The 19,217-nt window shown below is 35.9% G+C and overlaps 2 protein-coding genes across 8 annotated transcripts; both read right to left on the bottom strand.

Moving 5' to 3' along the window:
- Nucleotides 1-1,221: 1,221 nt before the first annotated feature.
- Nucleotides 1,222-17,162, bottom strand: LOC113683067 (uncharacterized). 7 transcript variants are annotated; one of them, XM_089198474.1, is made up of 19 exons: nt 14,632-14,999; nt 14,354-14,500; nt 13,481-13,526; nt 12,710-12,756; nt 12,226-12,373; nt 11,485-11,751; nt 11,134-11,333; nt 10,010-10,520; nt 8,900-9,058; nt 7,074-7,189; nt 6,825-6,873; nt 6,136-6,194; nt 5,732-5,790; nt 4,939-4,999; nt 4,439-4,520; nt 3,994-4,119; nt 3,724-3,752; nt 3,390-3,540; nt 1,222-2,944 (listed from the first exon to the last, which is right to left on the bottom strand). In XM_089198474.1, the coding sequence occupies exons 3-19, from the start codon at nt 13,521-13,523 to the stop codon at nt 2,889-2,891; spliced, it is 2,163 nt and encodes a 720-aa protein (XP_089054600.1). In that variant the 5' UTR covers nt 13,524-13,526; nt 14,354-14,500; nt 14,632-14,999; the 3' UTR covers nt 1,222-2,888. The 7 variants fall into 7 exon arrangements, with proteins under 7 accessions (XP_089054600.1, XP_089054603.1, XP_089054599.1 ...); XM_089198477.1 differs by having other exon boundaries at nt 5,732-5,784; XM_089198473.1 differs by lacking the exon at nt 14,354-14,500 and having other exon boundaries at nt 14,632-17,162.
- On the bottom strand, nt 16,087-19,104 carry LOC113683123 (zinc finger CCCH domain-containing protein 10). Its single transcript, XM_027200338.2, has 2 exons — nt 18,947-19,104; nt 16,087-18,272 (listed from the first exon to the last, which is right to left on the bottom strand). Exon 2 carries the CDS (start codon nt 18,059-18,061, stop codon nt 17,177-17,179), a length of 885 nt encoding a protein of 294 aa, XP_027056139.1. The 5' UTR covers nt 18,062-18,272; nt 18,947-19,104; the 3' UTR covers nt 16,087-17,176.
- Nucleotides 19,105-19,217: the final 113 nt, after the last annotated feature.

Genomic DNA, 19,217 nt, shown 5'->3' with positions numbered 1-19,217 from the left:
GTTTTCTGGTTTTCTAAACCTGAATAAGCTACAGAAAACAGACAATGAACATAACATCGATGTTTTCTGGCCCGTGCATCCGTTCTTTAACCTTGATTGAGGACCCTGGTTCCGGTCGTCGTTCCGGTCATTTCAAAACATTACGAAGAATTACAATCATTTGTAAGATGCATGTGAAACTGCACTGATATCGTAAACTTTGAACTCACACATGTTCTAGCACTACAATCTCTTTTTTCTGTTGAACTATTGCCATTCTGAAACGATCAAAACCAGAATGTATGCCCGGCTTTGAATAAAGTAAAAATTTAGGAACAATGGAACTACCCTCGACACGTTTTCGACGTGGCGTCACGTGAAAACACCTGCCATAACGATTTTGATTTTGGTGTCAGTTGTTTAACGCGTAAAGGGAAATTGAACGAGTAGGCAAGTATTACCACATTGTTTGGATCAGAGCAAGCGTGCAAAGAGAAAAAAAAAGAGGGTGGGAGGATTCTGGCGCTGAGACAGGTATGACACATGCTTCCTTAAGGTGCATTATCTGTCCTTGCAACATACAACTTAAATAACAAAATGGCTGCTAACTCATGAGGCGCTTTGCACAGTTAACGGGGAAATAAATGCTACTTCACTCACTTCTGGGCCTCAGTCAGGGATTGTGGAGCCAATTCTCAACTGGGGGGTGGGGTCAAAAACGAGCCCATCATCCCCCAGAAAATTTTGAAATTTAGAGTCCCAAAAATTGTATTTTTACATTCTCCACGAGATATTTTCTGTCGAAAAGTTCCCGCCACCGTGTAGTATCCTCTTTATGACAGTAACTAAATTTTCACAGGAAATCCAACTTCATCGCGATCTCGCGGAATAATCTGCGATGAACCGGACTTTTTTTGTTTTCTCTTTCTTTCTGTTTTACCTACCTCACAGGAATCTCATACTAAATAAAATGCCGTCCTCCTTCGCAAAAAGTGGGGGGCTTAAGTCCCTCGAGCTCTGCCTTCCCTCTCTGCAAGTAAAATCCCAAACAAACGTTGCATATTGAAGGTGAGTTTCATTAATTTAACTTAGATTTTTTTATAGAGAACTAGTTTGAATCATGTCTTTTTTTTTTCTGTGCGCGCCGCCTTGTAATTGATATCCATATTCATATATAAGAGGTGTCATGTACATGTAGTATAGCTGTTTGCTTAGAAATACTCAAGAAAGAGCGTATCAAAATAATGGTAAAAATAATTTTAATCGGCTATCCGTGTAAAATACAAAGGCAAACGGAATACGATTTTAAAGCGAGGCGATTTTCTTAAAAGCTATCCACTCTAAGAAAATATATTTATTATACCCGTTTAGAAATAAAATAATCATATAAACTATGGTAGAAACGGCATGAAAGCTTCATTCCCTATGCAGCGGGAACTCGAATCCCTCACTCAAAAAAATACTCTACCCTACTTATTAAAGCATACCTTATATGTCGCTCTCAAGGTGAAAAACTATATATCTGTAAAAATACGTTATTTTGGGTAAACTAAAGCAGCAAAATGGACTTCTATCATTCCTACACATTGATTCAACTATAATGTTGTACGTTAAATGACCTATTGCACCATATGAAGTTTTATGTAAGCCACTATTTAAGTAGAATAACTTCCTTTGTCAAGTCTCAAATTGTTGAGTAGCATTCAGTCTAATTTGATTGATTAACCAAGCAGTGTTACTGCATCAAGTTGTTTATACAAAATAAGACTTATAACTTTCAAAAAACTGTGAAAAATAACCCTAAATCACGCTTCAAGTTCAAGTGCAGAAAATTTTTTCATGCAATTGTCTTAAAAAATAATGAACCACTTAATATTAATACTTACCTAATACATCTTAAGTTAATATAGCAACATATTGGCAAAAAGTATCTTTATGCTTACAAAAGGCCTAGCCTAGCTTGGTTAGCACTTAGTACCATTTTATCAATCATGGTCAGAACAGAACCGCCCCTAACACCATTAAATTCACCCTAAAAAAAGTTTGGTAATGCACCAAACTCATGCCCACTTATGCTCGTAAATAATTCATATAACTGGATCAACTGGATCAACTGGATCTGAGGTCAGCATGCTTCAGAGGTAAAGCTAATTTACTTCAAACTTAAAGCTTTTTCAATTTGTTTTTTTTAGATGTCTTCCATTATCCTTTCACGGCTTTGGATATTGTCCTATAATTTTCTGGAATCATGACACACCCTTGCGGAAAGTCTCACAACTGCATCTCAGAAAAAAGCTGGAAGGCATGGCAATTTTCCTTCTATTCAATTATCATCTGAAACAACAGAAAAAAAAATAGACAACCACACACAGACAAGCAAATGAACAACAACCAATTCAGTTCCTGTGAGTGTTAGTTTATACCTACACTACATAAACATTTTTTTGCCAATCGACCCCACTTCAAGAATATCTGGTGATAAATGTTCATTTCGGTTCAAGGAACTAATTAAGTGTGTAAAATAAACGACATGACCAGTCCTGCTGGTCATACATGATAAACTAATCTAAGCTATTGTTCTTGTCTGACACTCTATAACTGTTACCGGTGTTTTCTGTCATAAACTACTTGATTGTACAATCTACACTCGACCTTACTGGGATAAAAAAAAAATCATTATTTATAAATTAATTTCTAAATCGTAAGTAATGATGGATTACAAGCCCAAAATGTTAAAAACCATATAAGAACTTTATTTAATTGTTATTGTTATTGTTAGTCTTCTTATAGCGCTACACATAAAGCCTTCCATTTATATCTAATTCATTATAACTAAATATAACATTTTTAAAGACTTTAAAATCAACTCTCTGGTTAAGAAAAATATTATAGCTTGTAAACTGACACGTTTACTTAGGAGGAACACGTGGTGGAACCCTTGGTTGTATTTGAGGAGGGGGTGTATCTGAAAGTAAATTAGTACATTCTGTTAAAAGCGATTTTAAAATCAATAGATATCAATTCATACATTAACCTCAAATTAAAAGGCAGTACCAAATTGTAGGCATTCAGTCATTCATTTTGTTAATGCACTTTTGAAAACATTCTACAAGATAAAGTCCATGGTTTCGACCAATTTGTGTAATAGTTTGGCATGTAGGGTAGAAATCATTTGTTTGAATGGTGTATGGCAGACTTCATAACAAAGTTTTGGGGTTGAATATCAATTGGGACATCATCCTGTTTTTTTCTCCAGTTGCCGATACTATTCTGTACGTGTAATAAATTTCAATAAAGTTAAAGTTAAGTTGTTTTGGAGTTGTCTATAATGTCCATAGGAAAACATTGGAGCATGTTTTCATTCTGATTGAATGCTTTTGCATATATATTGACTGAAGGTTTGTACATACCGGGAAAACCTGGTAATGCAATACTTCCTACTGGTCGTCTTGGTGCTGCTCTAGGCTGCCTTAAGTCATCAGGTGAAGGCACAGGTCCTCGGGGAGCAGGAGGAGGAGGTGGAGGATCTTCCTCAGGGATACGGGCAGGAGCTCTCTCATACTGTGGTAGTAGATTTGTCATTGGTGTTTTTTGTTTCAAGAAAAAAGATATATCAAAGGAAATTGGTTACTATGGTTTTGATAAGACAAGTTTACACAAATATATATATATGTATCAATATGAGTAAAGTAAAATCAAAGCACTACTGAACAGATTAATTATAAGCAATGCATTTAAAATTACCTTGGAATGGAGATCTAAACCTGAGGTTGCTGAAAAATAGAAACAATCATATGATAAAGAAAGTCTCACTCTGACATTTCCTTCAGTTGTTAAAGTTTTAACCGATAACCACTGTTGAACAGAACCCAAAGGCTTTAACAGAACCCAATGTCAAGTCAATTGGTGAAAACATATCATTTTACAGCTTGGTTTGGATAATGAAGAAAAATTGATGGTTTTAATACTATTTATTCCTTTTATTGTAATTGTAACAAAAGAAGGTAGCCTCACCCGGCTCGCTGCTCCGTCGTTTTACGGGAGGAGGAGGCCCTGGTTTGATTAATCCCTCAAGATCTCTTTTGTCCACAGGTGTTGTACCAGGTCTTGGTCTTGGATGAGGCCTCCTCGCTGAGCTCTCTAAAAACCATAAACTTGGACATCTGAGTCATTTCACTAAATCATATTCTAGAATTATTTGCACTTCCATATGCACTATGAATTAAACACAGTTTCATTATTCAGCCAATATGGTTAGCTACAACAGTTTCAAAAGAGAATCTTATGATTCAAAAGTTAGTGAAAGTTATTGCAATATTACAGAATTATCTGTAGATTATGTAGAGACTTTCTCTGAAAAAGCTCATCTTTTAAAAAGTAACCTCTTTGATTTGAGGAAATTTGTAATAAAAAACCATAGATGAAATTTGAAAATCTATCAAAAGTGATAACAACCAACCTGTGATTTTCTCCTTTTTATCATAGTCTGGGCGTGGGAGGGGGGGTGGGGCACCTCCAGTTTGTGTGTCATCATCATGACTCTATAATATCAGTGAAGGCAACAACTGATAAATTATGAGTGACATAACTTGGGGTGCTGCACATTTGGGAAAATAAAATTTGAACAACAGGTGCTTTAATTTTTAAACTAATAACAACGAATACAAATGTTTCTGAGGCACAAACACAAGAATACAAATTAGAAGACATGGTGCAATTTGTCATAATGGTGCATCAAAATAATAGTATGCTTTGCCATGCTTAAGGTTTGGAAATACTTTAAATTTATGATTGACATAAGCTTACTGCATGTTCAGTAACTATACAACTATAAAGTTATAGTTAACTGTATACATCTTAAAGCCATACCTGCAGTAACAAGACTGCAATGTTAGCATTCAGATGCTGTTTCTAAATATCTATCAATAATATTTTCTCCTGCAAGAATAATCAATCTACCTTTGATTTGTGTGGCTTAATACTACACTTCTGAAAGAGTTCTTCTCGAGTGAGGTGTATTCTAAAAAGCAAAGGAAAACAGGACAAAATTAAAAATGTTGTCCTGGACATCTAGTTGCAGGGTTTTTAAAGGATGTATAAATTTATGTCTTGGCTAGTTCGACAGAGTAAAGAGTTTCAAGCAATTAGTTGTCATTAGTATTTGTACCTCATTTCCTAAATATTGAAATCCTTTATTATTCATTTCATTGCTAATGTTAGGTATTTTGCATACTTGCAATGATCAGTTTGTGATTTAACTTTGTGACAGTTACAATTGATCATTGCACTGCCCTTAAAATTAGTCATTGGATCATATAACTGAGCATTTCATCATGGATATGTCACCATTTCGGTTCCCTCTTCTTCAAACTTTGTCCTTGTTATTCAAAACCTTAGTAAGAACCCTAAATTAAGCATTCTTATATTGTATGGATCTTATCATTGGTGGAATGTTTTTTAAGGAAAGTTTATACACCCCTGTTTAATTTCTGAGGCATATGTTGAAATGGCACTTTATGTCTGAGTTTCCAATCCATGATTTCAAAATAGCTATTAGTCATTATTATACTGCACATATAAATTTAAGTGAAAATACAATGTGCAGTTTTTTGAGACAAAGGGTGAAATGTGAAAGATCCAAATATTTATCATGAGTTACACTTCACTACACAAATTAACTATACCTTGTAATTTTAACATCAACATGTTTTTATTCCTCCATTGGCTAAATTCACTCAATTTAAATACTTACTCCTCTTCTTGTAAAAGACATACATCTTTAGGGTCCTCTTGATGGTGTATAAACTGTAAGTTAAACACAGTGGTCATGTGCAATTAATAAATTGTTTAAAAATAAAATTACTTTCCCACATAGAATTCCGGGCTGACTTTTCATATGCAATCTTCCCCCATTTCAGAGAACACCCACAACATGGGACACTGCCAGCTTGAATATGTAAACCTTGCCTATATCAATGTATCATCACTGTCAGGATTGATGTGAAGTCAACAAATTGTGGGAAAAACAAGTAAACAGTGTATTAATGTTGAACTTCACCACAATGAATAACCACAACTGCCCCAGAGCATCAAGTGCTCCCCTTTACAGGATAATTTGAAGAAACCTGAAACTAGGTTTCAGCTATTTTCAAATACCTCATTTCCTGAGCTTATCCCACTACTGCTGCTACTGCCACTACCAGTACTGCTGATAGCTGGAAGAAAAAAAAGTGTCAAAGAAAAAGTCCAGTTTATCTATACAGCTGCAAGAGCTTACAGCATTAGCAATGTAAAAAGCCTTCTCTACCCAAAGGGATCTACAAACATTTTACTTTAATTATAAGGGTTGTCAAGGTTTCAAACTTTTAGAGAGAGACCAAGACTGTGAAGATTACTGTTTTTAGGTATATTATTGCTGACACTATTTATCAGATTGAGTCAAAATCAACTTGTGTGGCTGTCATTTTGAAAATTACTGCTTCACAGTATTTTAATCAAATTGCATAAAGTGATTACAATAGGATATGCAACCTACATGTACCTTTCCACCATTCAGAGCACACACATCTCTGTAATCACCTAGCTAATGCAAGCAACTATTCTTATTCTTCATAATTGGAAAATTTATGCCAGCAATCCAAGAAATCAATACAACTGTGCCAATCTCAAAGCACTAAGACTCCGACCTGTAATTTCTTCCACTATATTCGACTACATTTGTTAACAAAAGTTCTTAGTATGATAACGATTCTTTATTATAATTTGTAACCACTGTCTCTTATCAATGACAAATTTAGCAATTTTTCACTGCGCTACATGTAATGTTCCACACAAACTTTACTCACTTGAGATAGAGCTCCTTGAACTTATTGAACCTGTCCTTAGAATTGGTGCCTGTAATAAACATAAAATCTTTTCACTAAATTAAACAACATAATTGTTTTTTGCTGTTCATATTCAGCATCTTATTAGGCTACGACATGACATGAGTAACTGATCGATATCACTAATAAAGCTGTGGCTAAATTGTAGTATCTATGATAAGGATCCAGAGGACCAGGCACAATTTCTTTTCAATAGTTGTTCCTCCTTACCGCAGAATATGAGCTGCTCACATGCATACGGCTCACCATGTCTTCAATTGCTTCACTTGAATAAACTCCGCTTTGTTTTAATGTTCTTCGTAAGAGTTCTTCTTGTGACATCTTGCCTAAGATCAAAAAATAAAACAACTGCAATTCTTACAGTAGTATTTTTCTTTAGAGCTGGCACTTGGAAATTGATTTGCCAGTTCCTTTTTCAGGCTTATTAATTTAAGCTGGGGCCAGTAAAATGGCATGTATTGAGACCAGAAACAGTGAAACAAAATGACCAAAACAAAACAAATGAAACAAGCATAACAACCAAAACAGAACCACTACAATGATCGAAACAAGTGGAGGATGAAATGTCATGGAAAATGTAGAATTTACTCAGACATTCTCTTGCATTTAAGGCTTTTAAAACTTGGGGCTGTCTCACAATACTTAATTTTTTTTCCACCACATGAGAAGTTGAAACTATAAGTTGACACTTATATGGAGTTTCCAAGATGGAATGCTAGCCATATCAAACACCAAAGCATATATGGAAAGGAGAGGAAAACAGATAAAGGTATTCATTGACAACATCTATGTCAATGATTTTTTAATTAATTATTTTTTAAATTAAGGTTTCCTCGAGGCCTCATGCCAAGTCAATGGCAATCAAGAGATAACTGAGTTTCCCTGTAAGATAGATCAGGAGTAGACCATAATCAAAACCACATGAATAAGATGGCTGAAACCTGACACCTCTGGACATTCATTTCATTATTATTGACTCCTTCTTTTTTAATTTTCTAATTGTTTTGGTCATTTTGTTCGGTCATTTCTCCTGTTTCACTAGTTTTGTTTCAGTTGTTTGGTTTTGCTGTTTCTGGTTTTTAGTACATGCCCAATAAAATGACTTTTTCTTAATTCTTTTTAACATGATTCTCAAACAACTCTTCCTCCTTTCCCTCCACATTCTTTTCAACTTTCTTAGGAAATGTTCCCTGCAAGATTTCACTTGCTGTCCCTTAAGTGTTGACAATGCACATTTATATTCTCTTACCACACATAAAGATGAAAAAAAATGTTATGCAATTTCTACCTCCAATAGGGAATTCATACTAATTTCAATGTTTGCATACCAACAAACGACAAGAAAGCACCTGAAATTGCTAATATAATGCAGAGGGAGCACAACAGGATTTTACAATGGGTCAGTAATTACAATGTATAATTACTGCAGAAGTTGGAGTTATGAGATATATTGCAGCCACCTTCGGGCTATGCCCTTAGCTGGCTGCAATATATCTCATAATGCTGACTGCCTCAGTAATTATCTATTAACTAGCTGCAGCCTTAGTCTAACAACTTTGCAACTTGTGCTGGAGTGCCAGAGAGAGGCAGTATCAGAGATTGTAATCACGATAATGGTAAATATTGAAAGTATTCATCACTACTGCAAAACGCTATCCATCTCTTAACCCTTTCACTCCCAAGATCCCACTATGAATTTTGTTCAATGTCTACCATACAATATCATCATATTATCATATGATCTTAAGCTCTAAGAATTTGGTTTTAAATAATTCAGACTGCTAATTATCTTAAAGTTATTGATATTTTTTCCTCTTCCACTACTCAAAAGGCTATTGGTTCAACATCTGATTGAAGGGTTAAATTGGCAATTTTATTCAGTGTGAGGAATTCGAATATAGTAGATACTTTGGGCAGGAAGTCTCAAATATATTGGTAAAGAAATGCTTAGCCTATGGCTAACAGTCTTAAATTTTACATGCATGGATTTGGAAATTTATTTTTGCTATGTGGTAAATAATTATTATAGTACAAACCTCTTATTGGTGGCAAGGTCTGAGTCTTCCTCTCATGTTCAATTTCTTTAGCCCTAATAGCTGCAGCCATGCTGGCAGAGCGGTAAAATCCTGGATCTGGATGAACTGGTAAATTTGACTTTGGTGTAACATAACCAGGAGGAACCTCTGGTTGTTCCACTATGTTAGTAAAGAGATGATAAATGTCTTGACGTTACAGAACATTTCTCACCTAGCAAGGCCCTTTTGAAAAATATACCCCCTAACAGAATTTAAGACACACTAGAAGGTTGTTCTTTCTAATTTTTCAGTTTGCTATATAATTTAATTTATATACTTCTTACCATTAAATATACAATAGATGAAGTGTTCAGGAACATTTACAAATTTGTAGGTTCAAAGGCAAAATGTGTACAGGAGACAATTGGTGAATGTTTGCAATACTATATATTATTAACAGAAATATATAACCTATTCACTGCACAAAAGTAACACTGACCAATATTAAATGCTGAATCTTCAAGTCTTCTTTAGCATCCAGAGACCATGTGTAGTTACATATTAGAAGGTCATGGTTCAACTGAGCTGTTAGCAGCACTTAGAATTTCTTTTTTTGCTTAATGAATACTATAAGTAAGGTTGAAATTAGAAGATCCTCGCAGCTAAGAACACTACTGAAACTAGTAGTTGTAAGTAGGACCTGAAAAAAATTTCAGGCCCGTACGGGATTTGAACCCATGACCTCTGTGATACCGGTGCAGCGCTCTACCAATTGAGCTAACAAGCCAACTGGGAGCTGGTCAATGAATTGGGTACAAATAAACAAATTAAATAAATAAATAAATTGGTAGAGCGCTGCACCGGTATCGCAGAGGTCATGGGTTCAAATCCAGTACAGGCCTGAAATTTTTTTCAGGTCCTACTTACAACTACTAGTTTCAGTAGTGTTCTTAGCTGCGAGGATCTTCTAATTTCATCTTTCCACCGCAGTGCAAATATGTGAATTTTCATATATCTAAAATCTTCATAAGTAAGGTTGTTTCACTAAATGAAAAACATAATCATTCACTAAATCACCAAGCTCCTAAAATGCTCTCTTTTCCCATCTTTATAGTACTTATATCAACTTACCCACAGACTCCATTGATGTGTAAAATTCTGAGGGATCCTCTTCTCCTCGTTCTCTTTCCATGTCCATGTAAAAATCATCTTGTGTTTCTTCACCTTCAGGATTGCCCTCCATTGCTTCATAAAGTTCCTCATCAGCGCCAACTTCAGCTTGATAATTTGCATATGTTGCATCCTCTTCTTCATTCTCTTCAGATTCCGTGTATCGTTGAGTGACCTTGTACTTCCCTTTCTCATTGACATCTTCATATAACTTACCACTGTGGCTTTCCTCTCCCTTTACAGGAACATAATTATAAGATCCATCACTGTTGCGCATCTTCACATAATAACCAGCCTCATCCTCTTGTTTGTCCAAATTTATGTACTTCCTTCCTTTCATATACATATACAGTCCATGGCCCTCTCTTCCCATGGGTACGTAGTTGTATGAACCATCATCCTTTTGCATTTTGACATAGTAACCATCTTCATCACCCATGTCAGCATAGATCTGATTTGGATCTCCTTGGTCCTTGATGTAAATAATCAATAAATATATATAAACATCAATAGTAATAATGATAAAGATGATAACTACAGTAATTAGTTAAATTTATTCCTATTATTATTACTATTATTATTATCATCATCATCATCATCATCATTACAGTCTTTGCAAAAGTACCATCACTATCATTACCATTGTTATTAACTAGAGATAACTCTTTAAAAGAGAGGGGTATTTTGAGCTAATGGTTGTCAAGTACACTTTCAAACAATCCTATCAACATTTCTGATCCCCTATTTAGCTATAAGATCTTCCTTACCAATAAGTTCTGCCTGGCTCATTGTAAATGGACAATGAAATCCCAAGATCTATGGCTAGAGTTCTAAATTAACAAGACTCAAATTCTTTTATTTGTCCATGCTTGTAAAAAACATAGAACATCTTCAAAATTTTCCATCTTCAATTTCTTGATTTATTAGAAACACTATACTATAATTTAAATTAGAAAAATAGGATCACATCTACACTTAATAAAATCACCATTTTCTTTTTATAATTGCACAATTAGTGGCTAATGTGTAAATAATTTACAACACTATTTAATTTACACTTTGAATCAAGCTGAGCTAACACTTACACGGAAAGTACGCAGATTGTCTGCCAATTGTTTAAAACCATGATCCTCTGCAATGTTGTATGGCCATTTCCCATGATAATTCTTTATAGCACAAGCCTCTTGAGCTCCAGGATAATGCAAAAGGGTGGCAATGAGCCTGCTTAATCCAAATTGTGCTGCAAAGTGCAGAAGAGTCGGATGCTCAGCAGTTGATTCTCCAGCTGACAAAAGATATAATACTTAGTAAGAAATAACTTATAAAAATCACTAGTAAATGATGTAAATTGAGCAGGAAAGCTGAATAAGTGAATGTTGAACAATTTTGGCTCAAACTAAAGATAATCTTTCACCTCCATGCAATAAAACTCTCACCTTCAGTATTCTTGTGGATACCTAGCAAATTGAATCCTTCAGGAGCATTTGAGGTAAATGTGTCTGCCAAAGCACAATCCAGACTTAGGACATCAGTTGAGGACAGACTCAGTGATTCACACATGAACTTGACAGGATCCAGTTCTGTGTACAGCAGTCTGTAGAAGGTATCACTTCTTGATAGAAATTCAAATGCGTGTTGGCCTAACAATCTACGATTTATTCCATGATAGACATAGGCTGTCACAACACTGGCCACAGGATATTCTTAAGAAATAAAAGATATAAGTCCATGTTACAATGTTTAACAGCATGGCAGTTTTTTTGCGAGGCTAACACAAATATATAAATAAGAGATGGAGTTATTATTTTGGATGGTCTATACCAGCCATAATGGACCAGAATTTACTTTTATAGATGCCAAATGGCAAATGGCAAATATGTATTATTGTTTTAGTTACCAGATTGGAATAATTTGTCTGAACACAAAAAAGTCCAACTCCTAAAATAAAACACAAGCCCATTAAAAAGTCATCAACTACATAGACCTTCACATCTTGAGTTCTGGATCACACAAATATTAAGGCAAGACTTGAAGTGAGTTCTTCTGATATCATTACCCATCCGTGGCCAAACCACTGGGAGGTAAAGCAGACACAGGATTTGCACTCTTTATTCTGTTGGAAATACACCAAGTGCATGTCTCTTAAAAACTTTAGCCACCTATGACTTGGTACCCACCTGGTGTCTCCAAAATCAGGGTTGAGCTGTTCAACTGCTTGGCAGATACTTGAACTGCACCAGCCGTCCCCACAAAATCAACAGAAAATGGACTTCTTGATTTTGAAGGTAAGCGCTTATTAAAAACAATCACTATTTCCTCTTTTACCTGCAAGATTCAAAGACATCCACTTAGGATCTTCCATTTATTCTCATTGCATTTGTGTATTGAATGTCAACAGATATTTTATGAAATTAGAGAATTTTATTATCCATTTATAGACTGAACATAAACAAAATGTATCATGCAACATTCATTTAAGAATTCAAGACAATATAAATATATAAATTTTCATACTGAATAGTAAAAATTTAAACCTACAAAGACTTTGAATTATATTTTCAAAGAAATGAGAATTTCTCCACAAAATTTCCAATTTACCATACAGTGGATCATTATAAAAGAAAAAATCTCTCTTTTTCTAAAATTTTGCTTTACACTCACATCGTTCTGAACTCTTGGTGGGATAATTGCCTTGACAATCAAAGGATCTATAACAAACATCAACAACATTTAATCCAAAATTTTTTCAATACAAACACATACATTACATACATACATTATCATACATACATAGACAGGTTGAATAGCCATCTCTTTAGTGTCCCCCCAAAAATGCAAAAATTACTTCAAAGAAAAATTATAATTTGCTTCCAAATTTTATTACGAAGGTAGCCACATGCAAAAACTCAAAGCAGTGCATGGCAAGAGCTCAAAAATATTTGTTCTATGGGGCATATTCCTTGACTGAAAAGGTAATCTTGACCATGTGTCGAAAATGACATGACTGCATTGGATTACTTTATTTCATTCTGTGACTAGTGCAGAAAATTCTCACCACCATTTTCATTGATCGGATGCAAAAGGAAAACCAATTACCACTTGGTCAATCATGATTTTCCCATTCTTAAAGGAGTTGAATGCTTGTTTTTACTTTTATTGGCTCCTTTTGATAATTTTCATTAGTTTGATTGGCTATTGCTCATTACTTTGGCTTTGGTGTTAAATTACTCAATTGAATAGCTCTCTGATGCGTCATTTAATTATCAAAAGCAGTTCATTTCATTCATCAGAATGTCACTGTGTTTATACAACCCAACATTCACTCAGCTACTAAAATTTATCAGTCCAAATTATCTACGAATATGACTGTTTACCACTCCAAAATGCTTCAAGACTTTCGAATTAATTTTCTACATGTGTCAATACACTTACCATTCACGAGGGCTTCATCATTCCCAAGATCTTGAGAATGCATTGCCTATTAAGAAGGGTAAATAATTAGGAAAGAGCAGATTCATAAATACAATATAGGATCTGATAATATTACTGCTGGCAAGTAATCAATTTTGATTTACACAATTTAAGATTGTTTTTGGCATATGAATAATATTGCGAGTAACAAAAATTTAATTTCACACTAATGAAATATATCTTTTTTACTAGGGGTGGAGTAACAGATTTTAGGCAGTGAAGTGTACAAGAAGTTACCAGGCTAATTTAATCATAATAGTCGAGGAAAACGTCATTACGTTTATAATCTCTCTCTCTCTCTCTCTCTCTCTCTCTCTCTCTCTCTCTCTCTCTCTCTCTCTCTCTCTCTCTCTCTCTCTCTCGATATTTTCACATTCGAGTTCGTTATTGCGATTTTGGCTGACAATAAAACTATTAGAGACTTGAAAGGTTACCAATACGCTTTTCCTTTCAAATAACAGCCAGAAATAGCGCTCCTGAACCGACAATATGTAGTTTTGAATCCCTGTTAAGGTACTGACGAATATTTCGGATATTACTTTTCTCTACAGCATTCGTTGAAGCTGTATACAAACGTGCAACCTATCTTTCCCTCTTTCACTTCCGGGTGGAAACTTGTTTACGACAGCTAAATCGATGGTCTTCGACCTCGAATAACCCGGCGCCGAGATCAAGAAATTTATGTCCTGTGACTTTAGAGAGCATAACCTAGCGTGAAACCAGAACCTCCCGAGTTTTGATGACTATCTGGTAAGCACTCATAATCAAAATAACGATTGCTAGTTATGACGCTCATGAAGTACTCAAAATTAATTAGGAGGAAATTAATTTTACCTAGCTAGTCGGGTGTCAGCAGTTGACTTTGTTCGACGTTCGTGTCAGCATTGCGATTGCCGAATTTCGTCGCGATAAGGTTTTTCAGAGTAATGAATGCTATCAGATGACTTTCGAAATGAGTACAATGTTTGCCAAAGGATACAACTTTAAATGAAAGAAAATAACGAAACTTAATCGACAAAGATGCAGTGAGAAGTTAGTTAGTCGCCGATAGCATCGATCAACTTTCAAACATGATGCAGTTCGCGCACTCAAAAATGGCAATCAGTACTAACCTGGTTATCCAAAGTGTATTCTGTTCTTCAGTGATCTCGTATTCCACCTTCAAGAAATTACAACACACCAGGTAATCCAAATAAAACTGGACGCAAGTGCGAAGTCACATTACCAGGCGCTTGCCTCCACTTCAAGTCCCTTATATGGAATGCATGAGCGGAAGTTGTAAGCTGGGTAACGGGCTATCGTTTTTAAATTATTTTGCGGAAAGAAAGTTTCTGTACTACTTCCGTCAGAGCTGATTTCAATAACAGCAAATCTTCAACTTGGCAATTCGGGCTTGCGTCATAGTCCGGCAAAAGATTGATGCGTGCGTCTAGGATCACCAACGCGCTGTATCAGAGCTGAAGCAGTTATCAAATTACGGTTCTGCACATTACGAAAGCATTCCAGACATATTTCCGTCGTCCCCAGCGCTCTGGGCGCATCTTAAGGCTTTCCAGCTTTAAAAGAGAAACACTCAACTTAATATCTCCATAAATACAACCAAATAAATCGAACTAGAAAAGGTTTCTAAAATTTTCTCTCATTACTTCCGTTTGAACGAAGTGCAAAGATCGACATAGAACGTGCACATGTCGAGACCCATCCGGCTCTTGAACTACTTATATTCGTAAGACAAGCCTTTGGTTCTTGCGTTTAAGATCACTTTTTGGCAAGATTCCAGTCTATCCTACGTCGAATTTAAATCAATTATAGGGATATAAGATCATCTAGACAGACTCCCTGTCTTCTGAAAAACCTAATAGACTCTTTGTTGCTCATGTCATTAGAAATAGTCCTGACAAGGATGTACACCTTTTACTGCAGGAAGGGGAGAATGGTAATTATAAAGTGCATGCTCGAGTTTAAGATAAAAACAACAAAAAAAAAAAACTGTGAGGACTGAAATGATCTGAGCACTTGGTCACACAACAGTCTGAGATTCCGTTCAGCTTGTGTAAACCAGGGCCAGGTTGTTCAAAGCTGGGTTTTAGATAACCCAGGGTTGGTGTGAAATCTGATTTCAGATTTGAAAGCTTATAAGAAAATTCAGTCGAATTCTTGTTGTCTAGAATATAATTATTGGATGCTCTAAAAAGGATACAGAATATTATCTCAAAAAGGCTTTTGAATATATGACTAAAGAAACCCAGGTTAAAATTTAACATTGGGTCAGCACTAATTGGCCTTTGAGCATCAAGGCCCAGCTGAGTAAAAAGTAAATTCACCCTTCTCAAACATGGCAACTGCATGTATGTAATGAAACCATTTTTAGACAATAAACCCCCTACAAAGAAATGAAACCATGATCAAAGTACATTTGATTAATCATGATTTTGGTCACATTAAAGAAAAAGTTTCAACTACCCAGACAACATTTCTTTTCAAAGTCTGAAAAAACAAACAAACAAGCTGTTCAGTTGGGGTTTAAACTTCAACTACCCATCCACCATTGACTAGTGAGCTATGGGTAACAATCAACAAAAGGTTTACTAGCAGAATAGACAAAAAGACACAATGACTGATGGAGTCTCACACTCCCATAAATTAACAAGTGTGTAAGTAACATTTTACGCTAAAGAATAAAAAATTAACTAAAAAGACAGGAATCCTTCAGATAATTCTTAACACCAAATATCATTCATTCATAAAAACTTGGAGGGTAATGCCACACTACCTCACAAGTAGTGTCTCCACTTCCATCACCAATATTTCCATCCTTAAATTCTTCCCTCTAGTCACTACATACTTCCTTGAAAAATTAGTTCCAAGAGTTTGATGTCAGATCCTGAAAATGACTTCTACGTGACAAATTTGAGTATTCTTGATCACCTGTTCGCTAGTGTATAGGGAGAAGTTACACGCTAATCACTTGTTATAAGTTAATCACTAAAGGGAGTTAACCAAACATCCTATACCAAAAAATCTTGTTTTTGCACTAAATTCACATTTGGGATGTCAAATATTAAATCTAACATCACTAAAAAAGTCAAAGGTTAAGGAGAAAGGATCAATCATTTAGATAAGCATACTCATTTAATCCTTCATTGTCCATATTGTCTGAAATAATTTCAATAGACTTTCCATGAAACTTTATTTGTGGCTCCAAGACCACTACTTGTTCTTGTCACTAATGAGCCATCACTTTACGTGGAAAGACCTATCCAATGATAACTAGTTGCTGATAATAATACACACAGAATAAACAGGCCTGCTATGTCAACTCAGACAACTACAACAATTATGTTTAAAAAAAAGTGAGTGCTAAGTACTGTAACAAAAGTCTAATTATCCTGGGCCATAAAAAACTGCCCAGTTTTATCTAGATACAGTCCAGTTCTTGTGACTGTCATACATCATCTAAATGCATGTGTTTTCTCAAGGAACAAAATTAAAATGATCAAAATTGTCACACGTAGACACCCGACCAACTAAGACATGAACTGCTGATCAGATGCAAAACTGAGTGTGCTTAAAACTCATGTTGTTGATTACTTGTAGCTTAGGGCATGTAAAGTTCCAAGAAATAGATAAAAAAAAAAAAAAACAGCATTCGCCCCTCTAATCAAACTTAGTATAACCAGCACCATAGGCAGAGTTTGAAGTGTAATTTCCTGATCCACTGTAAGATGAACCACTTTGACTGGTTGTAGAGTAGGGATCTTTTGGAGGGGCATAACTGCTGTATGCATCCTTTGAAGAGTAGGTCTCCCTTGGTGGATAAGAAGTGCTGTAAGACTGGTTTGAACCATACGTTGATGAATATTCACCTGGCCTTGAACTGCTGCTACCTCCACTACCATTATAGCTACTTCGCTCCCCTATCTGATTGCGATACTTTGCATTTTGTTCCAAAAGAACCTCGTTGGTAGCCTTCAGGTCAGCCACCTGCCTTTGGAGATCAGATATTCGACGACGCAGTGATTCATTTTCATCCATGAGGTAGTAGTAGCTGTGTCCTTCATAAGAATCACGGCGACGTTTACTGGGATGACCATTATAACCATGGCCCATAAATTCTCCTTCCTCTTCAAAAACATGACGATAACGACAGCCTTGCCCTCTTGTGCACTTGTTGTTCAGAAAATCTTTGCAGACAGGATCATTTGGTCCTGCACGGGTTTGTTCTCCTCTTGCTCTAAATGGGAAGGGACCATCTCGCCTTGGAGGTATTTGACCAGTGCGAAGAAATATCTTCTCTTCATTATTGGAAAGGTGTAAATATTTGCAGGTTGAACGGCTGCATTTTCCATTTTGAAAGTCTCTGCATATCATTGGGCTGTTTGTAACCTCTGTTCCCATACCATCTGGGTGATTAAATTTACACTTTGATCCCCGAGAGCACACACCACGCTGATAATCACGACAGATATTTCCACTTCCTTCCTCACTCCTTCCAGTAGTGTTATTGTTGGTGTCATTTTTGTTTTCTGATTCTTGCGACATTTCTTTTAAAATAGGTTTGACTGTGATCTACAAAATAGCGCTTTGCTATCTCTCAAATTCAATGCTTACAGTCAAAGTGCGCTCACCAGATTAAATGGAATCGCAGACTAGTGCTGCAAATGCTGCCAAGACGGTGTCTGCTAACCTGTCGCAAGGTTTCTGCGTACAACTCACTGCTGCCTGCGCCACGCAAATCTGGCGTACTGGAATGCTGCATAACGGAAGCGCAAAAATGCATTTAGTTAGGCCAAGTCATTGTTTCAAGTAATGCCAGGGCATGCATATAGTATAGGTACGCAAACTTTTGTTGAGAGAAACAGTCCTCAGCATACAACTAATTAACCAAACCAAACAAATAAGAAGTACCTGATTCAGTGACACCTTAAGTACATAGTATATGTTTATTTGAGAATCGTGTTTTTTGAAGAAGTCAGCTTTTAGTATGAAAGATAAGCTCATCTCATAACGTAAGGACGCCTAAGCCTCTTCGTTTTGTCATCACTGAACAACCTTTCGTTAAAAGGTGACTAATTCATTTCAGTCTTCAGAGAAATGCAAAGTAAGCATTGTAAAAGCAGCAAAACGTCTGGGGAGTTTTCATCGTTAATACAAAACACAAACAAAACAAGATATAACCTTCAAAGAGTTTGAAAACAAATTGGAGATTGCCTTTCCTAAAATATGATTAAAACTTTTGTTCTACAACTTAGAAGGCACAGGGGATATTTCTGAAACAAAATCAACTTAAGGACAACATAATGCAGCACTTTTCATAACAAGACGACCGCGTGCTTGTCAATTTGTATTCAAAAGGTGACGCGACTGCTTACGGCAAATCCCTACGAGAAAGTTGCAAACGTAACCTAACAGTGAAATAGCGCATACTTTGCCTGGTATCCTATGGCGCCTTTAGCTTAGAAATCCTTGCTCTGAATGTAAAGAGCGAGTTTTAGCTGAAGTTGCTCGATATATCAACAAAGCTTCGCCCTGCTTAACCAAGATGGCGGCTACTTAGGACCGTCAACGCCGACACGTGTCCAGATCAGGCGCGGCTGCTTCATATGTCCTAATATGGAAATCAGCGCGCCATTTCGCATTTTATATTTACTACTCTTTCCGATTATTTTGTTAGAATCTTATCATTTTGACTCCTTAA

The sequence above is a fragment of the Pocillopora damicornis genome, chromosome 2 (assembly GCF_964200805.1).
Source record: "Pocillopora damicornis chromosome 2, jaPocDami1.2, whole genome shotgun sequence".
NCBI classification, from domain to species: Eukaryota; Metazoa; Cnidaria; class Anthozoa; order Scleractinia; family Pocilloporidae; genus Pocillopora; species Pocillopora damicornis.
The sequence above is the reverse complement of the archived record's forward strand: the minus strand, read 5'-3'. Positions and strand labels throughout refer to the sequence as shown.

Excerpts from the sequence above, each read along its gene's own strand:
- LOC113683067 (XM_089198473.1), bottom strand. The coding sequence starts at position 13,523 with ATGCATTCTCAAGATCTTGGGAATGATGAAGCCCTCGTGAATG. Across the intron at positions 7,190-8,899 it reads GACCTTGCCACCAATAAGAG|GCAAGATGTCACAAGAAGAA; the intron begins GTTTGTACTATA and ends TTTTGATCTTAG. Across the intron at positions 4,120-4,438 it reads TAAAAAGGAGAAAATCACAG|AGAGCTCAGCGAGGAGGCCT; the intron begins GTTGGTTGTTAT and ends TATGGTTTTTAG.
- LOC113683123 (XM_027200338.2), bottom strand. The coding sequence starts at position 18,061 with ATGTCGCAAGAATCAGAAAACAAAAATGACACCAACAATAACACTACT.